Genomic DNA, 19,424 nt, shown 5'->3' with positions numbered 1-19,424 from the left:
TTCTAGCCTCTGGTGGGTAATCTCACTTCTGAAGTCTCCACTATCTCCATCTCTAAAATATAAATCATCATTAGCACCTGTTTTCTAAGGCTCTTATCACAAACTCAACTGTGGTGGAAATTAATACAAATGTTGACTGCAACATAATATAAAAGTAGTCCACTCAAGTCCAGGAATTGAGGAAGTAGACAGGAAAATGAATACTTTACATGTCACATGTTTATTACCCAGTTTGGAAGCTATAAAATGTCTGTTGTAGCCCCAGCAAAAGAAAAAAGACTTTACATCAGGAATAACATAGATGCTTCACAAGACAGACTGATTCCTAATAGTAAAAAAGAAAAGAAACAAAACAAATTTTTAAAAACTATGAAATTTTTTGATAAAGATGTAAGTGTGATCACTTTTGGAAGATATCACAAATGATGTACAATGGACATTTTTTAGTATAATATGTAAAAAAAGAGATAGTAAAAATTCTGATGCCTCCTATTTCCATAGAAATATAAATTTTTCTCTGTGAAATTCACTTTCATCTAAAGTAGATCAAGCTGTGAGTTATTTTAGCATTGTACATAGTGACACAGGGTATCACCCCTAATTGATGTCAATATGTACTGGCTTCAGAGGGACACGTCCATAATTGCAGGTACTTAAAAGGCTGAGGACAGATCCCTGTCAGGTTTCAAGCCAACTTTGGTATTTACAGATGCCCTGTCTCCAAATATTAATCAGGGAATTTGGTATAAACACAATAGTTCTTGCCAAGGACATACATGTCCCTGGATAAAATACCTAGGCCTACATGCAAACAAAATAAAAATTTCAAACATGAGATATATTCACCTAAAATTAAGCTTGATTGAAATTGTACTTGAGGAAAGTAAAATGATAGGATCATTACTACTGTTCCTTTTTACTTGGATTAATTGCCATTCACATTATTTTTTAAGTAGTTTAATAAATTTGTGCACTTTTCAGCAGAGTCCCATTTGGGAAAGTCATCACACGAAGAGCAAAGGGGACTTAAATGTGCTGGGCACAGCAAAAAACAGGTATGTACATGTGTCAAATTCCAAATTACTTCTATTTTTCTCATTCTCAGTAGATCAATTAGGCCAAGTGAATTGAACTCATAGAACACTCTTTGGGGATTGAAACATCACAATTTAATATTTAAGTGTAAAGATGTTAACAGATCATTAATATAAAAAAAAGCTTTAGAAATCAAGGTGATTACAGGTAAGCTTTATGTTAGCATTGTTCCTATATTTTTGAAGAATGTTGGTGTTTGCATCTGGGTGCCATCCATAAGTGGAGAGTGATAACTTGGAGACTTAGAAATAACCAGTTGAAAGTAGGAACATGCTAAAGGCAATGACTCACTGAATCCATTCATGGAAAAAACAGCTTCATTCCCAAAGGCTTAACATTTAATTTCACATTCCATTTCATCTGGGCCAAGGTTTGCAAGTGTCTCCATTGAGGAAGGGAACAGGCTCCAATAAGAAACAAAACTCTCTCCTTATGGAATGAGAACACCTCAGGATGGGTATTTTTCTGCTAATGTACAAACAATACCTGTTTCCTATCCATTGTCTGCAAGAAATCAATAAAATTATGAAAATGTTTACTTTACCTCTTTATGTGAGGTTAGACCAAAGATTTTGGATGCTATTTTTGGGAAATTCTGAAATTCTGAAGGGTTGTTTGCCTCCTGTTCTCATATGATCTGTGTTACTATGTAAAGGACTTACATGCATTTGCAAGGGTTCTCATCCACTATTACACGTGGGTCCTTGTAGTGTTCAAGATTCTCTTTGGGATGTGTCCTGAGCAGGGCTTATATCTGAGTATCAGTTTCTAAAACCAGCATTTTCCACATGCCAGTTTCATTCACAGGTATTTCTGTGAGAGTAGACAATAAACTCCCAACAATGATCACAGTTTATTGAAAAACACTTACACCTGTAAATAAAATGTATTTTAAAAATCATCTCTAGAACACCACAAAAAGAAGAGATGAAGTAGGAAATAACAATATTTACCTGGCAAATCAAAAGAGGCCTTGGTTATAATTTTTAGGTCTTCTGTTAAAAATGAAGGAAAGTTAAAGAAGTGAGTATAACAGAGACCTAACAGAGACCAAAGTCCTGGAGATGAGGGGGAAATGAACTAAAGTTGAAAAGAAAAATTTTAAATGAGAACTAAATTTGCCACTTCATAGTGAATGCACAGCCCCCCCCAAACACACACACACACACACACACACACACACACACAGTAATGGAGTGAAATTTTAAGAAAAGAAATAAGATTGAAGGTGAAAAACAAAATAATGCAAAAACTCTATACCAATAGCAGACAAAAACATATCAAGAACAACAACAGCAAAAGCTTCAGATTTCCCTTATACTAACATTATATAAGATAGTTTGTCCAGGATTTCTAATTTTAGAAACCTATTTTGGGAGGTTTCTGGGAAACAAAAATAATACAGCTCTTTATTTGCTCTAGCCCTAAAAGGCCTAACCTGCTATTGGCATGAATAAGCTGAGCTCATAGGCTCGTTGATTCCCCCACCCCACCCAGAGAAATGAGGGAACTCTACAATTTGAAGAAAATCCTCACCCTTAGTACTTGTTCATATACACAGGGCTGTGGGCCCATCTAACATGAAAACTGACAAACACTCTGGCCCTTGAACCCTGGGAACTACTGAGTAATGCAGACTCCAAGGATGGGCTCCTATAGTCAGTGATGTAGAGGTGGGCAAGAGTCCATATCTCTAAGGGGTTTTCTTACAACCTATTGGAGCAGAGCAGGCATGGTCTGCTTGCAGAATCTGTGATTTCTTCTGGGAACTGAAGGCAAACACCATTATACCTTATAATGCCCCAGCACTGCTGGATTCTTCTGTCACTTGGATTTTCAAAAAGCACTTCTCCTTCACTGCCATTATTCTAAACAACCATTTCAAGAGATAGTGTTCTGTGGACCTCTACTCAAAATAACTATCCAACAGGCACAACACATGTATTCCTGATGAGAGTTTCCATCCCATTCTAATTATCACTATCCTGACACCATTTGATCAGGGTAAACTTGCACCATTCTGTAAGGAGAGTTGATTCTGTGTTTTGAAGTTGCAAGACCTGCAGTGCTTTCTGATCCAGCACACAGAGTTACTACAATGGGACTCTTCTCCAAGGTGTGTGCCCTGAGGATTTTATTGTAATCCCCAGGAGACTTTCTATAAGCACCAGTGTGTTGGAAATATGAACAAATCTCCAAATGCCTCTCAGCTGAGATTGTTTACCATCCCTGGTATGGCTGCTGATTTGTGCTTTTACAATGCAGCCTGCTTAGAGCTTCAAACAACACATTTCAATGAAAGTACCATGACTTTTTAATCTTTCTCAGACCACAGGTCCAAGCTGCAGCTACCCAGAGCTCTTAGCAGATCTGGTCTCAGATTATTTTTAAAACCCATATTAATTCTTCTTTTGGGTGACTCCTAACTATTGTCTTGTGCCATGGTTTCATCTGATAGAAGTTGAAATAGGAACATATGTTTTTTCAGTTATCCCAGGAAAAAAGCCTCTGTGAGGTAACCAGAGTGAAAAAGATCCTGCACTCACAGTCTAATTCTGCCTAGGATTTTGGGCAGTATTTTTAACTTTGTTTGAAAACCATGCAAAAATCCAAGTCTCTCCTTTGCTGAAAATGTTGTATTTGAGTTGAAAGGAATCTATATTAGCTTCCTATTATCTCTCTAAAATAATTTTTATACAATTAAGAAGATCTTGCTGCTATAACTTTTATATGTTTGAAAGATTTAAGGCAGTATTTTAATACACTGTATGAGGAATCATTTTGCCATAATGGTTTATCAAGAATAACCAAATTGCTAAAAATCAGTGCTGAAGAGGCTGGGGTTATGGCTCAGCGGTAGAGCACTCACCATGCATGTGCAAGGCCCTGGGTTCAATCCTCAACACCACATAAAAATAAATAAAAGTTATTGTGTACAACTACAAAAATAAATATTAAAAAAATCAGTGTTGAATATTCCATGTGTTTTCTTTAATTCATTCTTTGTTGGTGGTTATCAATTAGTTCTATAACTCTATAAATGTGACTTGCAGTGCTAAAATTCAAGTTCATATATCATGTGTGCATTCTGATTCATACACTGGCATTAATTGGAAGGAGTTGGAAAGCTGGATCATATTCCTAGAATCTAAACGAATCTTCATAATGCTTTCCAGTGTAAAGGTCTTAATTTTCAGTCTGGCAGTCTAGGATTGGACTTTCCTGCCACATCCTGAACTGCACTTATTATTTGAATACTTGAAAAATGTCATTCTGACTGGGGGCATCTGAAATGCCAGTGCAGTTTTGAATGGCATTTCCTTGAATTCTAGTGGGCATTTTGTAATTCCTGATTTAAGAACTGTGTATCTCTTGCTTTTTTCCATTTTTTAATTGGGATAGTGACATACTCCTCAGCCTTCGAGAGGAGAGATTCACTACTTGTGCTCTGCTACTTTTTCCTGGCAATGCTGCAGTGTATTTCTTCAATGAATGGCATTTCTTTTTTTAAAAGCCATGGATTCTGTATTTCATCTCATCACTGGTTCTCTGTTGTGGCTTTCCAGCATTTCCACAGAGCCTGACTTATTCATGATGCAGCCATGCACCAGTTTTTCTGGCTCCATCCACCAGTTCTTCTGCCTCAAATCTCTGAAAATACTCAGTCATTAAATAGTGCCTTCCTTCTATGGAATTCCAAGACTTTCTTCAATGAAGATGTTTGCATAATCTACCCAAATGCAGTGTTTTCCTTTGTCCACATTAATTGTAGACACATTTTTGTTCCAAATTTCTCTTCCTTGAAAATGAAATTTTCATGAAGTAAATACTTTACTGACACATATTAATTTTTGGAAGATTCTATGACTCAAATTAAACAATTCCAACCATATTTTCTTTCTACTTGATGTGACACATTTGTAAGTACCACATCAGATATCATATTTTGACATTAAGTATTTAACCCTCCCAGGCTGCAGTTGTGGCTTAGTGATAAGAGTGTTTGCCTTGCATGTGTGAAACTCAAGATTTGATTAAGCATCACATAAAACTAAATCAATCAAATAAATGAATCATGTCCAACCACAAGAAAATTTTTAAAAAAATTAAATTTAACCCTCCTATTTCTAAAATTTCAAATCTATATAACATGAAGTTCCAGCCTCAAAAGAGTTTTGATTATTTTCTACTGTGTTCTTAGTTTTGTTGGGGGAATGCACACATTGCTGGTTAAGCACTGATGTGAGATGCTTTGAATATATGTGTATCAATGACTGTTGTCAGAGAACACATTTCCTCTTTCATTTTTCCTGGTTTTATCCCATGGGTAGCTAGATGGAGAGAAGAGCTCAGGTTCATTTGGGCAACATAAGATCATGACTCATAAGGAAATATAGTTTCACTAAATGTAATGGTCTAATCTCCAATTCAAAGACAGCACAATTGTAAATTCGGGGATGTGAAAAGAGTGATGATAATATCTATATGTAACTCATTTTTGTCATTATTATTACCAGAATGATTCTGAGCAACATCAGGAGATGTGTGCTGCTTCTGAATCTGTTGAGATCAATGCAAGCACAAAAGAGGGAATAAGTACACTTGGAAAAGGTAAGAACCACATAGAATACTAAATACATTAGGAAGAATATGTCCAAGAAATATGAGCACTGGTATATACTAATTGTGCAAGACATGTGCATATTAAATAAGTAGTAAAGTTTAAGAAAAAATTGTAAGAAGTGGAGTCTCTCTGTAGGTTTCAGCCACAGGTTAAATTGGATGCATAGATAAAGGTACTGAACTGTGAGTTGCATTTGAGACATGCTTTTATCACAGCTAAATTTAAATAAGGAAAAGGCCTAAAAAAGAGGGAATGAAGACTGATGAAGGTAGTGAGTACACATCGTCAAAAAGAATAAAAGTAAAAAAGAACCAGTGGTACTCAGGAGAGGGTAGGAAATCCCAACAATATGTGAGAAGAGAAAAGAATAGGGTTTTCAAAATGTGGGAAGAATTTGGGTGTTTCCAGTTCCAAAGTTGAATGATGGAGAGGATATAACTTTTCCACCCTCCCTGACTTACTCACAGTTGGGAATGAATTGAGCACTGAAAACCTGTTCCCACAGAGCTAAGTTCACTTTTCTTAAATGATTAGGCAGGTGTACAATTTAATGACATGCAACATGTTGCTACTCACTAGGGCAAAATTTTAGGGCAGAAACAGCAAATGGTTTAGTTGAAAGGATTTGGAATTATTACTGGGCATTTTCCAAACCCACAGGTATCTAAAATTAACTTTGGAAAGCTAAAAGATTCTTCTAAACTTTATTTTGAGGGAAGAATCCAGAGCGACATTCAAATTAACCTAGAGGAATTAAAAGCTGACAAATTTCACACTGACACTCTGCAACTTTTAGGAAACATCTCTTAGTGACCATGTTCAAAAACTTGTTCTGACTCAGTAGGTTGTAGCTTCTATATGTTCATTATAGTCTATGGTGATTCAAATGATCCTGATCTGTAGAAAAAATGATTTGGAGCTGTGCATTGGATATCCTTTGGGGAACTATGCAAGAAACACTATCAGTTCCTACATTTCAAGACACAACCAGATCAAGTGCAAGCACAAATCTTGCTTTTCATTCTGAGCATGTCTCTTGAGATATGGGAGGGACCCAAAGACTAAGGTGAAGAGAAGATATTTCTTAGATAAATCTGTCACATTGACAGGCAGCAAGCCATGGCAAAGAGCCACACATAAAATGTAAAATATAAGGAGACAAGCTCCCACTTCTGTGGGTTCCTTTGGGAAAGCTAAAGGGATGGGAATGTGAGGAAGGTAACATAGAATTTAGCAAGGAAATATGAGGAGCAGGAGAGAATTCTTGTCAGTTTGTCTGTTTCAACTCAAAATCCCAAGCAGTCATGATAGGAATCAGTTACAACTGGAAGAATCTACCCATTTCCCCCTCCATCTACATCCAGAGGCATCCCAGTGTGTGAGGCATCCATATGTCTCATTCAGATGAGCCGTGTTGTATTTTTGAAGCATCCATTGCTTTAAAGGATGCTAATATTTCCATATTTACTATTCTCATTATCATCCTTAATATTGTTGATTTCATTATTTTATTTGTGCTTTGTGAGAAACCATGTCCCTGGACATTCCAGGAATGCACCATATGGCTGAGATAAATTCTGAACTCTAGAAAGCAAATGTTGTGATCATCTGGAACTTGCATGCAATTACTTAAAAAGCTGTCAAGATAAACCACACGAGACTCATTTTACAACCAGAAAACTTTTATGAAGTTTTCCCCTCCAACACCAATACAATACTCTTCTTGTATCAACAAATTTCTTTGAAACACACTAGTCTATTGATATCTGATAATTCTGAAAACTTTCAGAACACTTTCCTTTTTGGAAAAGTGACTAGTATTGCCTAGTCCAAACACTTTAGCTTTACTCTATTTTTTTTTCAATGGATGAGGAATCACTGTCTTCCCAGGATAGGGCAAAAAGAAAGTAATTATTGATTAAACAAGGGATTCTGGGAAAAGAAGGTACACCAGTTTTTCACATAAGTGAGCAATATGTGTATTACCTTTTATTCTAAACACACATATCTGGGCTAATTAGCTCAGAAAACTCACTCTGATGTGCACATAAGTATACCTTCTCCTGAAAACTCATCGAAACATTGGATTTGTTAATTATGAGGCAAATGAGGGACAGGAAATATGCTTACAATAAAATGGATAAAATGATTCTGATAGGGTTCACTCAAGATATGTGCTGCCACATTTTAAACTCAGTTTCCTTATTACACATCTCAGAGTCCTTTTTTCCTCTTCTGAAAACAGATCACTGTGCTCTTCAACATTCTGCATCTCTAGCATTCTATTAAAGACCATTGCAAAAGTGATTTTACCACTGGAAACTTAACTGCAAGTTTTCTGAAACCTATATTCCTGATTCTGATTTAGTACATTTGAGTCTTCTGTCATTGCTCAATATAAGGCCCCCAAATGAAAGAGGATTCCTAAAACTAAAGTAGTCTTCACCAATGCTAACTACCAGGACTAGGGTCCATATTCATTTAGTGTGTAATGAGGGTAGTTTTGTTATATTCAGATTTTTGGAAAGTAATTAATTTTAATTAGGTATATATATGACAGCAGAATGCATTTTGATGCATTCTACACAATTGCAGCACAACTTCACATTTCTATGGTTGTACATAGTGTAGTGTCACCATATATATACAGTACCTAGGGTAATAATGTCCATCTATTCCACCATCTTTCCTGCCCCCACATACCCTCCCCCCTCCTCTTTGCATATTCAGATTTATTTGAGCATCATCTCAATCTCTTTTCAGTTTGTCGGGATTTATATGATTCCTGCAAGGTAAAATTCATCTTCTATGTTTATTTTACATTATTAAGTGCGTGCTGGATGGGATCAAATCTAAAATGTATATTATATCTTTTCTCCAAAAACATCAAGCCTATGAACAAAATCGAAGAAAAAAGGGTAAAATTGACGATGCAAACATGGAACTTCAATATAGCTAACTTTTGTGGTACAACTTTTCTAGAAAGCATATAATAAAACCTTTGAAAGGATAACAAACTATTCACACACTATATATATATATATATATATATATATATATATATATATATATACTCCACAATGGTTGTGATTATTGCCACAACATGTGGATGTTGATGCTTGATCCATTTTTCAAAATATTTTTGTAAATTCATGAGGAAAATATATTAAAAAGTGCTTATATCATACTTATCTCTAAAATTATATTTCCCAAACTGCAGTCATTACAGTGGTTAGTTGAAATATGAGGCTGATTTTCTTTCTTCCCTAAATTTAAAAGGAGATTAAAGGGGAAAATCTAGAACTGAGATGCCTGAGAGAATGAAGATATGGTTTATGCTTGAATCTAGGAGGGCTGATGACAACTTGTGTATGGACTAATTCCAAGACCTTATACTTTGTTTCATGCTTTACTTTTGTTTGTGCCCTTCACCATTAATGTGATCAGTCTATAACAAGAAAGGATGCAATGTATAATCATATGTAATTTATTTTACTCCTTCCCTATAAAATGAATCTATTATTACTGGAGAAACTTCTTTTCAGGAATTTGGACTAAATGATATAAATCAAAAATAAACTTACACATAACAATAAGAGATTTCTCATATTCCTATGACATGGTTTGTTTATGTTTTTCTCAATGCTTGGCATTGAAATGGATTATTTTGCATGCTGGGCAGTTGATCTCCCATTGATCCTCTCCCACAGACTTTTCTGATAGTCCTATGGGTTTTGTAAATCCAATTTCAGAAAATTTCACACCAAGCTTCTAAATGAGTTCTCTCAATAGAGGAAGATTTTGCTTCAGGAGAAACTGCTTGCTAAATGAAAGCAATATTCACAGTTCCTGCACTGTATTAAGCATCTCATTTGTAAATGTGAATAACAGAATCTCAAATTACTCAGACCCACCTTCTGTCTTTGTTCATTTAGTTAAAATTGATTCTATACATCTCACTGAAATTTTTCTACTCTTTATATTTTGAGAAAAATGTCATCCAATCAGAATGCATCAATTTTCTAGTGCACTGTTGCCTTCTCATTATTCATCTCCATTTCATGCACATGCCACTCAAGGTCACCTGCATATTGCATTGAAGTTGGTTCTGCTATTTATGCATATACTGCATATATGACCATCGGCCCACTTTAACACAAGGATGTCCAAGCATCTTAACTTCTCCAGGAATCTTTCATAATACAAATTTTGTCTCACTGTGTATTTGATCCCTCTCTCTGCCTGCAATATCCTCTGGCCATTCTCCTTGCCAATCCCTATATAGTCAGACAAGCATGTCCCATTTAAACCCTGTGTCTATGTATAGCCTTCCATTCTTTCAGCATTTCCTCTGTCTAGTGGATATCCTCACTTTGAAGTCTTCTTTCATCTTTATCTCTAGAAAAATCTTTAGCCCTGGTCCCTAGTTTCACCTCTAGCTCTTATCACAAATTCAACTATAGGTAAAAATAAATAAACCTGTTGACAGTAACATGATATAAAAGCAGTTCCCTCAAGTTCAGTAACTGATGAACTGGCTAGGAAACTGAATACTTTACAGCTCATGTGTTTATTACCCCATACCAAAGTTGTAATATGTCTAAAGTAGTCCCAAGGAAAAGCAAAAACAGTTTATGTCAGGAATAAGAGGTATAATCATGGACGTTTTGCATGACAGAGGCAATTTTAATAGAAAAAATATGAAAAGAAAGGGAAATTAAAAAGAAAAACAATATGGAATTCATTTTATTAAGGTGTAAATGTGATCATTTATCTGGGACAAAATTAAGTACAAAGGATTTTTAAAATTTTAATAATTGAGCAAAGAGTGAACAGTGTGATGATTTTGGTTTACATGGAAATTTAATTTTTTTCTATGAAATTTTTATTCAAGTTGAATGGATCAAGTTGTGAGTTATTATAGGCATCATACATGGTGAATACCTAGTGTCTCCCCCAGTGGTTTTCTGAGGTATTGGACCAGTAAAATTACTCTTCAATGATGTCAGTATAAATGGGGTTCAGAAGCACACATCCATAATTGCAGGTATTTGAGAGGCTGAGGCAGGCCCCTGCAGGGTTTCCAGTAAACCTTGGACTTTACAGACACTCTGTCTCCCAATATACAGACTTGGGATCTGAAGTCAGCATTATAGTATTTGCCAAGGATACACATGTTTTGGGGTAAAATACACAGGCCCACACACCAGCAATAAAAATTTCACATACGACATACATTCTCCTAAAGTAAAACTTCAATAAAAATATAACTGGGAAAATAAAATTATAAGATTATTCATACTCTTCCTTTTTATTTGGATAATTTGTCTTTCACATGAATTTTTAAGAAGTTTAAGTTTATCTGTAAATTTGTCAACAGAGCCACATTTGGACAGATCATCCGAGGCAGAACAGAAGAGTTTTCATGATATTGATGATACTGCACATCGCCAGCAAAAGGTAGGCACATGTGTCAATTTAAATTCCTGGTCATTTCTTTTCTTTCTTTTTTTTTTTTTTTTGCTTCCAGACATTAAACTAGGCCAATTGAAATAACCTACTACAATACTCTTTGGGAATCCAAACATAGTAATTAAATATTTAAGTACAGAGAAGTTAACTGGTCAGCTATAACTAAAAAAAAATTAAAGAAATCAATGCAACTATGAATTATATTTACCTTATCTATTTAGTTGTGGTTAGACCTAATTCTTTGGATGCAATTTTGGGGAAATCATGAAATTTTGAAGGTCTTTTCCTCTGTTCTCCTGTTGTATGTGTTAGTAGGTGGTTCATTTCCATGTACTTGAAAGGATTTCTATTCCATAGACTCATGTGGGTACTTGTAGTGTGCAAGTTTCTCTTTGGGATGTTTCCTGGGCAGTATTTACATCTGAGTATCAGAGCTGAAAATGAGCATATTTTATAGGCTACTTTCACTCACAAGTATCACTGTAAGGGGAGAGTATCACGGGGCCACCATCACCCTACTCATAAGATGTAAGCCATCTGAGAAAAAGAAGGTCTGAAATAACTAGTAAAGAAATAAGAGCCAGAGCTAGAAACTAAGTTTGAAAGGTGAAGCAGAGCTCTTAAATGGATCCCCAATTTCAGTGGAGCTGCAGCTGAGCAACTAGAAAATGTCTCCAGTTCTTCATTTAAGGGAGAGTGTATCAAAGGCAGGGATAAGTTTTCAGAAAGAGGAAAAGTGTGTGTGTGTGTGTGTGTGTGTGTGTGTGTGTGTGTGTGTGTGTGTACTAGGGATTGAACTCAGGGCTGCAAGACCACTAAGCCACATCCCCCCACCCTATTTTGTATTTGATTTAGAGACAGAGTCTGAGTTGCTGAGCACCTTACTCTTTGCTGAGACTGGCTTTGCATTCATAATCCTCCTGCTCAGCCTTCTGTGTCACTGGAATTACAGGCATACACCACCACACCTGGAAACAGGAGGAATGTTATTTTTTTGGTGTGGTAAGTGTCTTGCAGCAAAGAGGTTGATTAGCATAGTGGCCACACCCAACTCTGGCTGTGTGGCTGTGTAGCCTCACCTGGTCAACCCATCTCCAGTGCAGTCCTGAACCTGATGGAACTGTGTAAGAAGTCACAGGTTGGGGCCAGTCTCTCAAACCAGCAAGATTGCTGATGGAAATTCCCAGATACCAGACTTTTCCTACCCAATGGATTTTATGTCTATTTGATTCTCGTAAAGTGCATGGCTGGTTCCTGTCAGGAGAGAGTAAACTCCAACAACCATCACAGCACAAAGAAAAACATGTATTCACTGTACATACAATCTATGTTTTAAATTATCTCTAGAACAGCAATAAATGAAGAAATGGAGTAGGAAATAACAAGGTTGACCTCCAAAAACACCTGCCTTGGTTAAAATACAATTATTGGAATATATTTTTAATAGGAAGTAGAGTGAAAGTGGTGGGACTAAAGAGAGACAGAATAGGAGAAGAGGAGAAAGGGCAATAAAAATTAGAAATGAAAGGATTTAAAGTGAGAATAAAATTTGTCTCTGGATACCAACCCCCCCCCCCGCAACTAGAATGAAACTCTCATTTTAAAAAAAAGAGAGAAAAATGAAATAACATGGAAAACAAATACAAATAGCAGGCCAAAAAATAATGAACAATAACGGCAAGAGTTTGAGACTCCCTAATGTTAACACAGTAGGAAAAAAGATATTTCTGTCCAGGATTTCTAAATCTAGCCACACATAACTTTGGGAGTTTCTGGGAATCAAATATTATCCAACACTATCTTTATTTGCTCTAGCTGCAAAAGGCCTAACCTGATATTTGCATGAATAAGCTGAGCCCCTCTGCTCCTTTGTCTCCCACCACACTCAGAGAATACTGAGGAAATTTAGCAATTTCAAGAAAACCCTCATCCTCAGTACTTGTTCATGACTCAGACAAGTGGGTCTATCTAATTTGGGAACTTCCTGACAAACACTCTGGTTCATGGAGCCTAGGGACTAGTATGTAATGCAGACCACCTGATTGATTCCTGTAGCCAGTGGTCTAGAGATGAGCAAGATTCCATGTCTCTGATTAGTTTCCTGGCAACCTATTGGAGCATGGCAGTCATAGTCTGCTTGCAGAATCTTTTGGAAACTGAAGGAAAATATCATTGCACCTAACAATGCCCCAGCACTGCTGGATTCTTCTGTCACTTAAATTCTCAAAACACACTCTCCTTCACTATCATTATTCTAAATACTTATTTAAAGATGCAGTGCTCTGTGGACTTCTACTCAAGTAACTGTCCAACAAGCATTACACATGTATTGCTGATGAGAATTTTCAGCCCATTCCTGACTATCACTATCCTGAAAACATATAATGAGGGTGAACCTCCACCATTCTGGGCGGAGAGTTGGCTATGAATCTGGGAAGTTCAAGACAAGCAGTGGTTTCTGATCTCACCCACAGAATTACTACAAGGGGACCCTTGTCAAAGTTGTCTGCTCTCAGGATTTTATTGTAATACCCAGAAGGGTGTCTACAAGTATCAGCATGGTGATAACATAGACAAGAACTCAAGCCAGCTGAGTGGCTTGACCCTATCTGCTCATGTGTGTCTGCACATGTGTGTTGTTCTGTAGGAGGACAATTTTTCTACCAGAAATAACCTTGGCACTTTCTTTCACAAAGCTTCAAACAACATCATTCAATGAAAGTGCCAAGAACTCTTCATCCTTAGGCAGACCACAGGACCAAAGTCTAGCTTCCCAGAGCCATCAGATCTGTCTCAGTTCTCTTTTACACCTACCTTAATACTTGTGTGGGTGCCTCAATAACCACAGTTTATGAAAGAGTTCCATCTTATAAAAGTTAAAATAAGATTGAAGGTTTTTTTCTGAAATCTTGCAGTGCCATTCTGCCTACGCAATTTGGCAGTATTTTGAATTCTGGTTGATATCTCTGAGAAAATTCAACTACCTTGTTTGCTGAAAATGTGGCATTTGAATTGAGAGGATTATACATTAGCTTCCTATTTTTCACTAAAGTATTTTCCTTTGTATAATTAAGGAGATTTGCTGTTGCAACTTTTATGTTAGAACATTTAGGGCACTGAATTCACATAAAATATTGGGATTTATAAATAACTAATCTGCTCAAAATCAGTGACAGGTATCTTTTTTATATACATTTTCCCCTTGATGGATATTAGAGTTAGTTCCATAACTTTATAATTGTGATAACAATGCTAAAACATTGACATTAAAAAGTTACATGTACATGCTGGTTTTGGTACATTGGCGTTCAAATCAAGGAGTGGAAAAACTGGGTCATATGACAGTTATATTCCTAGAATCCGGATGATTCTACATATTGCTTTTCAGTGTGGAAATCTTAATTTTTCAGTCTGGATGTGTAAGATTATATTATAAATGAATCGTGTTCAACCACAAGCAAAAAAAATATTTTAAAAAAATTTAACCCTCCTATGTTTAAAATGTCAAACTGTATAACATCAAAAGAGTTTTGTTGGGGAATACACACATTGCTAGTTAAGCACTGATGTGAGATGCTTTGAATATATGTATATTAGTGCTTGTTGTCAGAGAACACATTTCCTCTTTCCTTTTTTCCCGGTTTTGCCCCATGGGTAGCTAGATGAAGAGAAGAGCTCACCTTCATCTGGGCTTCATAAGATCGAAACTTATAAGGAAATATTATTTCACTAAATGTAATAATCTAATCTCCAATTCCAAAGACAGCACAATTGGATGGCGATGTGCAAAGAGTGATGATAATATCTATATGTAACTCATTTTTGTCATTACCAGAGTGATTCTGAGCAACTTCAGGAGATGTGTGCTGCTTCTGAATCTGTTGAGATCAATGCAAGCACACAAAAGGGAATAAGTGAACTTAGAAAAGGTAAGAACCACATAGAATACTAAATACATTGGAAAGAATATATCCAAGAAATATGAGCACTGGTATATACTAATTGTGCAAGACATGTGCATATTAAATAAGTAGTAAAGTTTAAGAAAAAAATGTAAGAAGTGGAGTCTCTCAGTAGGTTTCAGCCACAGGTTAAATTGGATGTATAGATAAAGGTACTGAACAGTGAGTTGCATTTGAGACATGCTTTTATCACAGCTAAATTTAAATAAGGAAAAGGCCTAAAAAAGAGGGAATAAAGACTGATGAAGGTAGTGAGTACACATCGTCAAAAAGAATAAAAGTCAAAAAGAGTAAAAGTAAAAAAGAACCAGTGGTACTCAGGAGAGGGTAGGAAATCCAACAACATGTAAGAAGGAAAAAGAACAGGGTTTTTAAAGTGTGAGAAGAATTTGTGAGTTTCCAGTTTTAATGTTGAATGATGGAGAGGGTACAACTTTTCCATCCTTCCTGACTTACTCACAGGTGGGAATGAATTGAGCGATGAAGACCTGCTCCCACAGAGCTAAGTTCACTTACCCTAAATGATTAGGCAGGTGTACAAGTTAATGACATGCAACATGTTGCTACTCACTAGGGCAAAATTTTAGGGCAGAAACAGCAAATGGTTTAGTTGAAAGGATTTGGAATTATTACTGGGCATTTTCCAAACCCACAGGTATCTAAAATTAACTTTGGAAAGCTAAAAGATTCTTCTAAACTTTATTTTGAGGGAAGAATCCAGAGCTACATTTAAATTAACCTAGAGGAATTAAAAGCTGACAAATTTCACACTGACACTCTGCAACTGTTAGGAATCATCTTTTGGTGACCATGTTCAAAATCTTGTTCTGACTCAGCAGGTCGTAGCTTCTATATGTTCATTATAGTCTATGGTGATTCAAATGATCCTGATCTGTAGAAAAAATGATTTGGAGCTGTGCATTGGATATCCTTTTGAGAAATATGCAAGAAACACTATCAGTTCCTACATTTCAAGACACATCCAGATCAAGTGCAAGCACAAATCTTGCTTTTCATTCTGAGCATGTCTCTTGAGATATGGGAGGGACCCAAAGACTAAGGAGAAGAGAAGATATTTCTAAGATAAATCTGTCACATTGACAGGCTGCAAGGTGTGTCAAAGAGCCACACATAAAATGTAAAATGTAAGGAGACAAGCTCCCACTTCTGTGGGTTCCTTTGGAAAAGCTAAAGGGATGGGAATGTGAGGAAGGTAACATAGAATTTAGCAAGGAAATATGAGTAACATGACAATTGAGCAAAGTGTAAACAGTGTGATGACTTTTGTTTACATGGAAATTTAATTTTTTTTCCTGTAAAACTTTATTCAAGTTGAATGGATCAATTTGTGAGTTATTATAGGCATTGCACATGGTGAATACCTATTGTCTCCCTAAGTAGTTTTCTGAGGTATTGGACCAGAAAAATAATGCTTCAATGATGTCAGTATGCATGGTGTTCAGAGGCATACATCCATAATTGCAGGTACTTCAGAGGCTGAGGCAAACCCCTGCAGGTTTTCCAGCAAACCATGGACTTTACAGACACCCTCTCTCCCAATATAAAGACTTGGAATCTGAGCATTATAAATACAAGCATTATAGTATTTGCCAAGGATAAATGTTTTGGGTTAAAATACATAAGCCCACACACAAGCAGCAATAAAAATTTCACATATGACATATATTCTCCTATAATAGAACTTCACTTAAAAATATAACTGGACAAATAAAATTATATAATTATTAGTACTCTTCCTTTTTATTTGTATAATGTGTCTTTCACATGAATTTTTAAGTAGTTTATCTGTATATTTGTCAGCAGAGTCACATGTGGGCGGATCATCTGGCACAGAACAGAAGAGGCTTCATGATATGGATGATACTGCACATAGCCAGCAAAAGGTAGGCATATGTGTCAATTTAAATTCCTGGTCATTTCTTTTTCTTGCTTCTAGACATTAAACTAGGCCAATTGAAATGACCTACTACAATACTCTTTGAAAATCCAAACATAGTAATTAAATATTTAAGTACAGAGAAGTTAACTGGTCCTCAATATCAAAATACCTTTAGCAATCAAGGTGGATGCCAGATAAACTTTATGCAAGCAATTGCACTAATATTTTCCAATAATGTTCGCATTTTCATCTATGTGAAAGCCTTAAATGGTGAATGATAAATTGGAGAATATCATATCAGTTGAAACTAGGAACATGCATAAATGCAATGACCGCTGAACACATTCATGTAAAAATAGCTTCATTCCCAAAGGCTTAATTTCACATTAGCTGTCACCCATGACAATGTTAAAGATGTTTTTCTCCATGGATTCCTGTGTCTTTACTAAAGAAGATACCAGACTCAAATGAGACACAGAACTGCCTGTTAATGGAAAATGATTCAGGATGGGTACTTTTCTGTTAATATATGTGCAATTTCTATTGATTTTATGTCATTTCCCTTCAAGAAATCCATTTACTTATTTAACATATTTTTTTCTTAGTATCTAGTTGTTGTTAGACCTAAGTCATTGGATGCAATTATTGAGAAATCATGAGTTTTGAGAGGTGTATTTTTCCTCTGTTCTCATGTTGTCTGTGTTAGTAGATGGTAGATTTCCATGCATTTGAATGGATTTCTGTTCCATAGTGTCTCCTGGGTACTTGTAGTGTGCAAGTTTCTCTTTGGGATGTTTCCTGGACAGGGTTTATAGGTGAGAAATACATCTGAAAAATGAGCATGTTTAACATGTTACTTTCACTCACAAGTATCTCTGTAAGGGGAGAGTATCACAGAGCCACATCACCTTGCCAGGGTAGTTTCCTGCTCAGAAGATGTAAGCCACCTGGGAAAAAAGAAAGTCTCAAATAATTAGTAAAGAAATAAGAGACAGAGCCAGAAATTAAGTTTGTAAAGGAAAGCAGAGCTCCTGAAATGTTCCCCAATCCCAGTAGAAGCTGGAACTGAACAACTAGAAAAAGGATCAAGTTGTTTATTTAAGGGAGAGTAGATCAAAGACAGAGATACGTTTTTAGCAGGAGGAATATTGCTTTTTGGTGTGTTAGGGTTCTTGCAGCAATGAAGTTGATTGGCATTTTGACAGGCCATATCCAACTCTGAAAGGCTGTGTAGCTGTGTGGCTCCAGCTGGTCCACCCATCTCCAGTGCAGTGCTGAACCTGACACAGCTTTGTAAGAAGTCAGTGGCTTCTAAGTCAATTTGCTTCACACCAAGTTCACATTGGCTCCTGTCAGGAGAGAATAAACCAAAATATGTATCCACTGTACATAAAATATATGTTTTAAATGATTTCTAGAACATCACAAAATGAAAAGATAGAGTAGGAAATAATGAGTTTTACCTGCAAAAAAATTATGTCCTGGTTATAATATAATTATTGGAACATATTTCAAAAAAGTAAGTAGAGTGAAAGTGGTGAGAGTAAGCAGAGTCAGAATAGGAGAAGAGGCAAATGTAATAAAAATGAGAAATGAAAAGATTTAAAATGAGAATAAAAGTTGTCTCTGGATAACAACAAAAAATGAATGAATGGAATAAAACTCTCATAAATAAATAGAGAAAAATGAAATAATGTAGAGCACCCATACAAATATCAGACAAATATATCATGAATAATAACAGCAAAAGCTTGAGATTTCCTAATGTTAACAGAGTAGAAAATAATATATTTCTGTCCAGGATTTCTAATTTTACTCACACATAACTTTGGGGGTTTTTGGAAACAAATATTATTCAACACTTTATTTGTTCTAGCTCCAAAAGTCCTAACCAGTTATTTGCATGAATAAGCTGAGCTCCTCTGCTCCTTTGGCCCCCACCACACTCAGAGAATGCTGAGAGAACTTAGCAATTTCAAGGAGAATATCACCATCATTACTTGTTAATGTACTCAGACATGTGGGTCTATCTAATGTGAAAACTTCCTGACACACACTCTGGTTCATGGAGCCTAGGGACTAATATGTAATTCATACCACCTGATGGATTCCTGTAGTCAGTGGTCTAAAGGTGGGCAAGATTCCATGTCTCCGAGCAGTTTCCTGGCAACTTATTGGAGCATGATTGTTATATTCATGAAGAGGGATGGAAAATCTGAAACCCTGATACTCATTCACAGTGACAATTCTATACAAAACTAGGGGCAAACTGTTTCATAGTAACTTTGTATTGTGGTCGTACACATGTAAAAAAAATTCATTTTATGAACAATGAAAATTTTTTAACTTTTTGTTTACTGATTGATGTTTA

The 19,424-nt window shown here is 36.0% G+C and overlaps 1 protein-coding gene across 1 annotated transcript in view; it reads left to right on the top strand.

Moving 5' to 3' along the window:
* The window catches only part of LOC144254863 (uncharacterized), a 43,749-nt gene that overhangs the window by 2,955 nt on the left and 21,370 nt on the right, over positions 1 to 19,424 (top strand). The window contains exons 3-6 of the mRNA XM_077798557.1: positions 982 to 1,055; positions 5,613 to 5,706; positions 11,100 to 11,179; positions 16,978 to 17,057. Of these exons, the coding sequence (XP_077654683.1) occupies positions 982 to 1,055; positions 5,613 to 5,706; positions 11,100 to 11,179; positions 16,978 to 17,057 (328 nt within the window). The remainder of the gene's footprint in view (positions 1 to 981; positions 1,056 to 5,612; positions 5,707 to 11,099; positions 11,180 to 16,977; positions 17,058 to 19,424) is intronic.

This window comes from Urocitellus parryii, chromosome 1 (genome assembly GCF_045843805.1).
Source record: "Urocitellus parryii isolate mUroPar1 chromosome 1, mUroPar1.hap1, whole genome shotgun sequence".
NCBI classification, from domain to species: Eukaryota; Metazoa; Chordata; class Mammalia; order Rodentia; family Sciuridae; genus Urocitellus; species Urocitellus parryii.
This window is presented reverse-complemented; position numbering and strand designations above follow the sequence as displayed.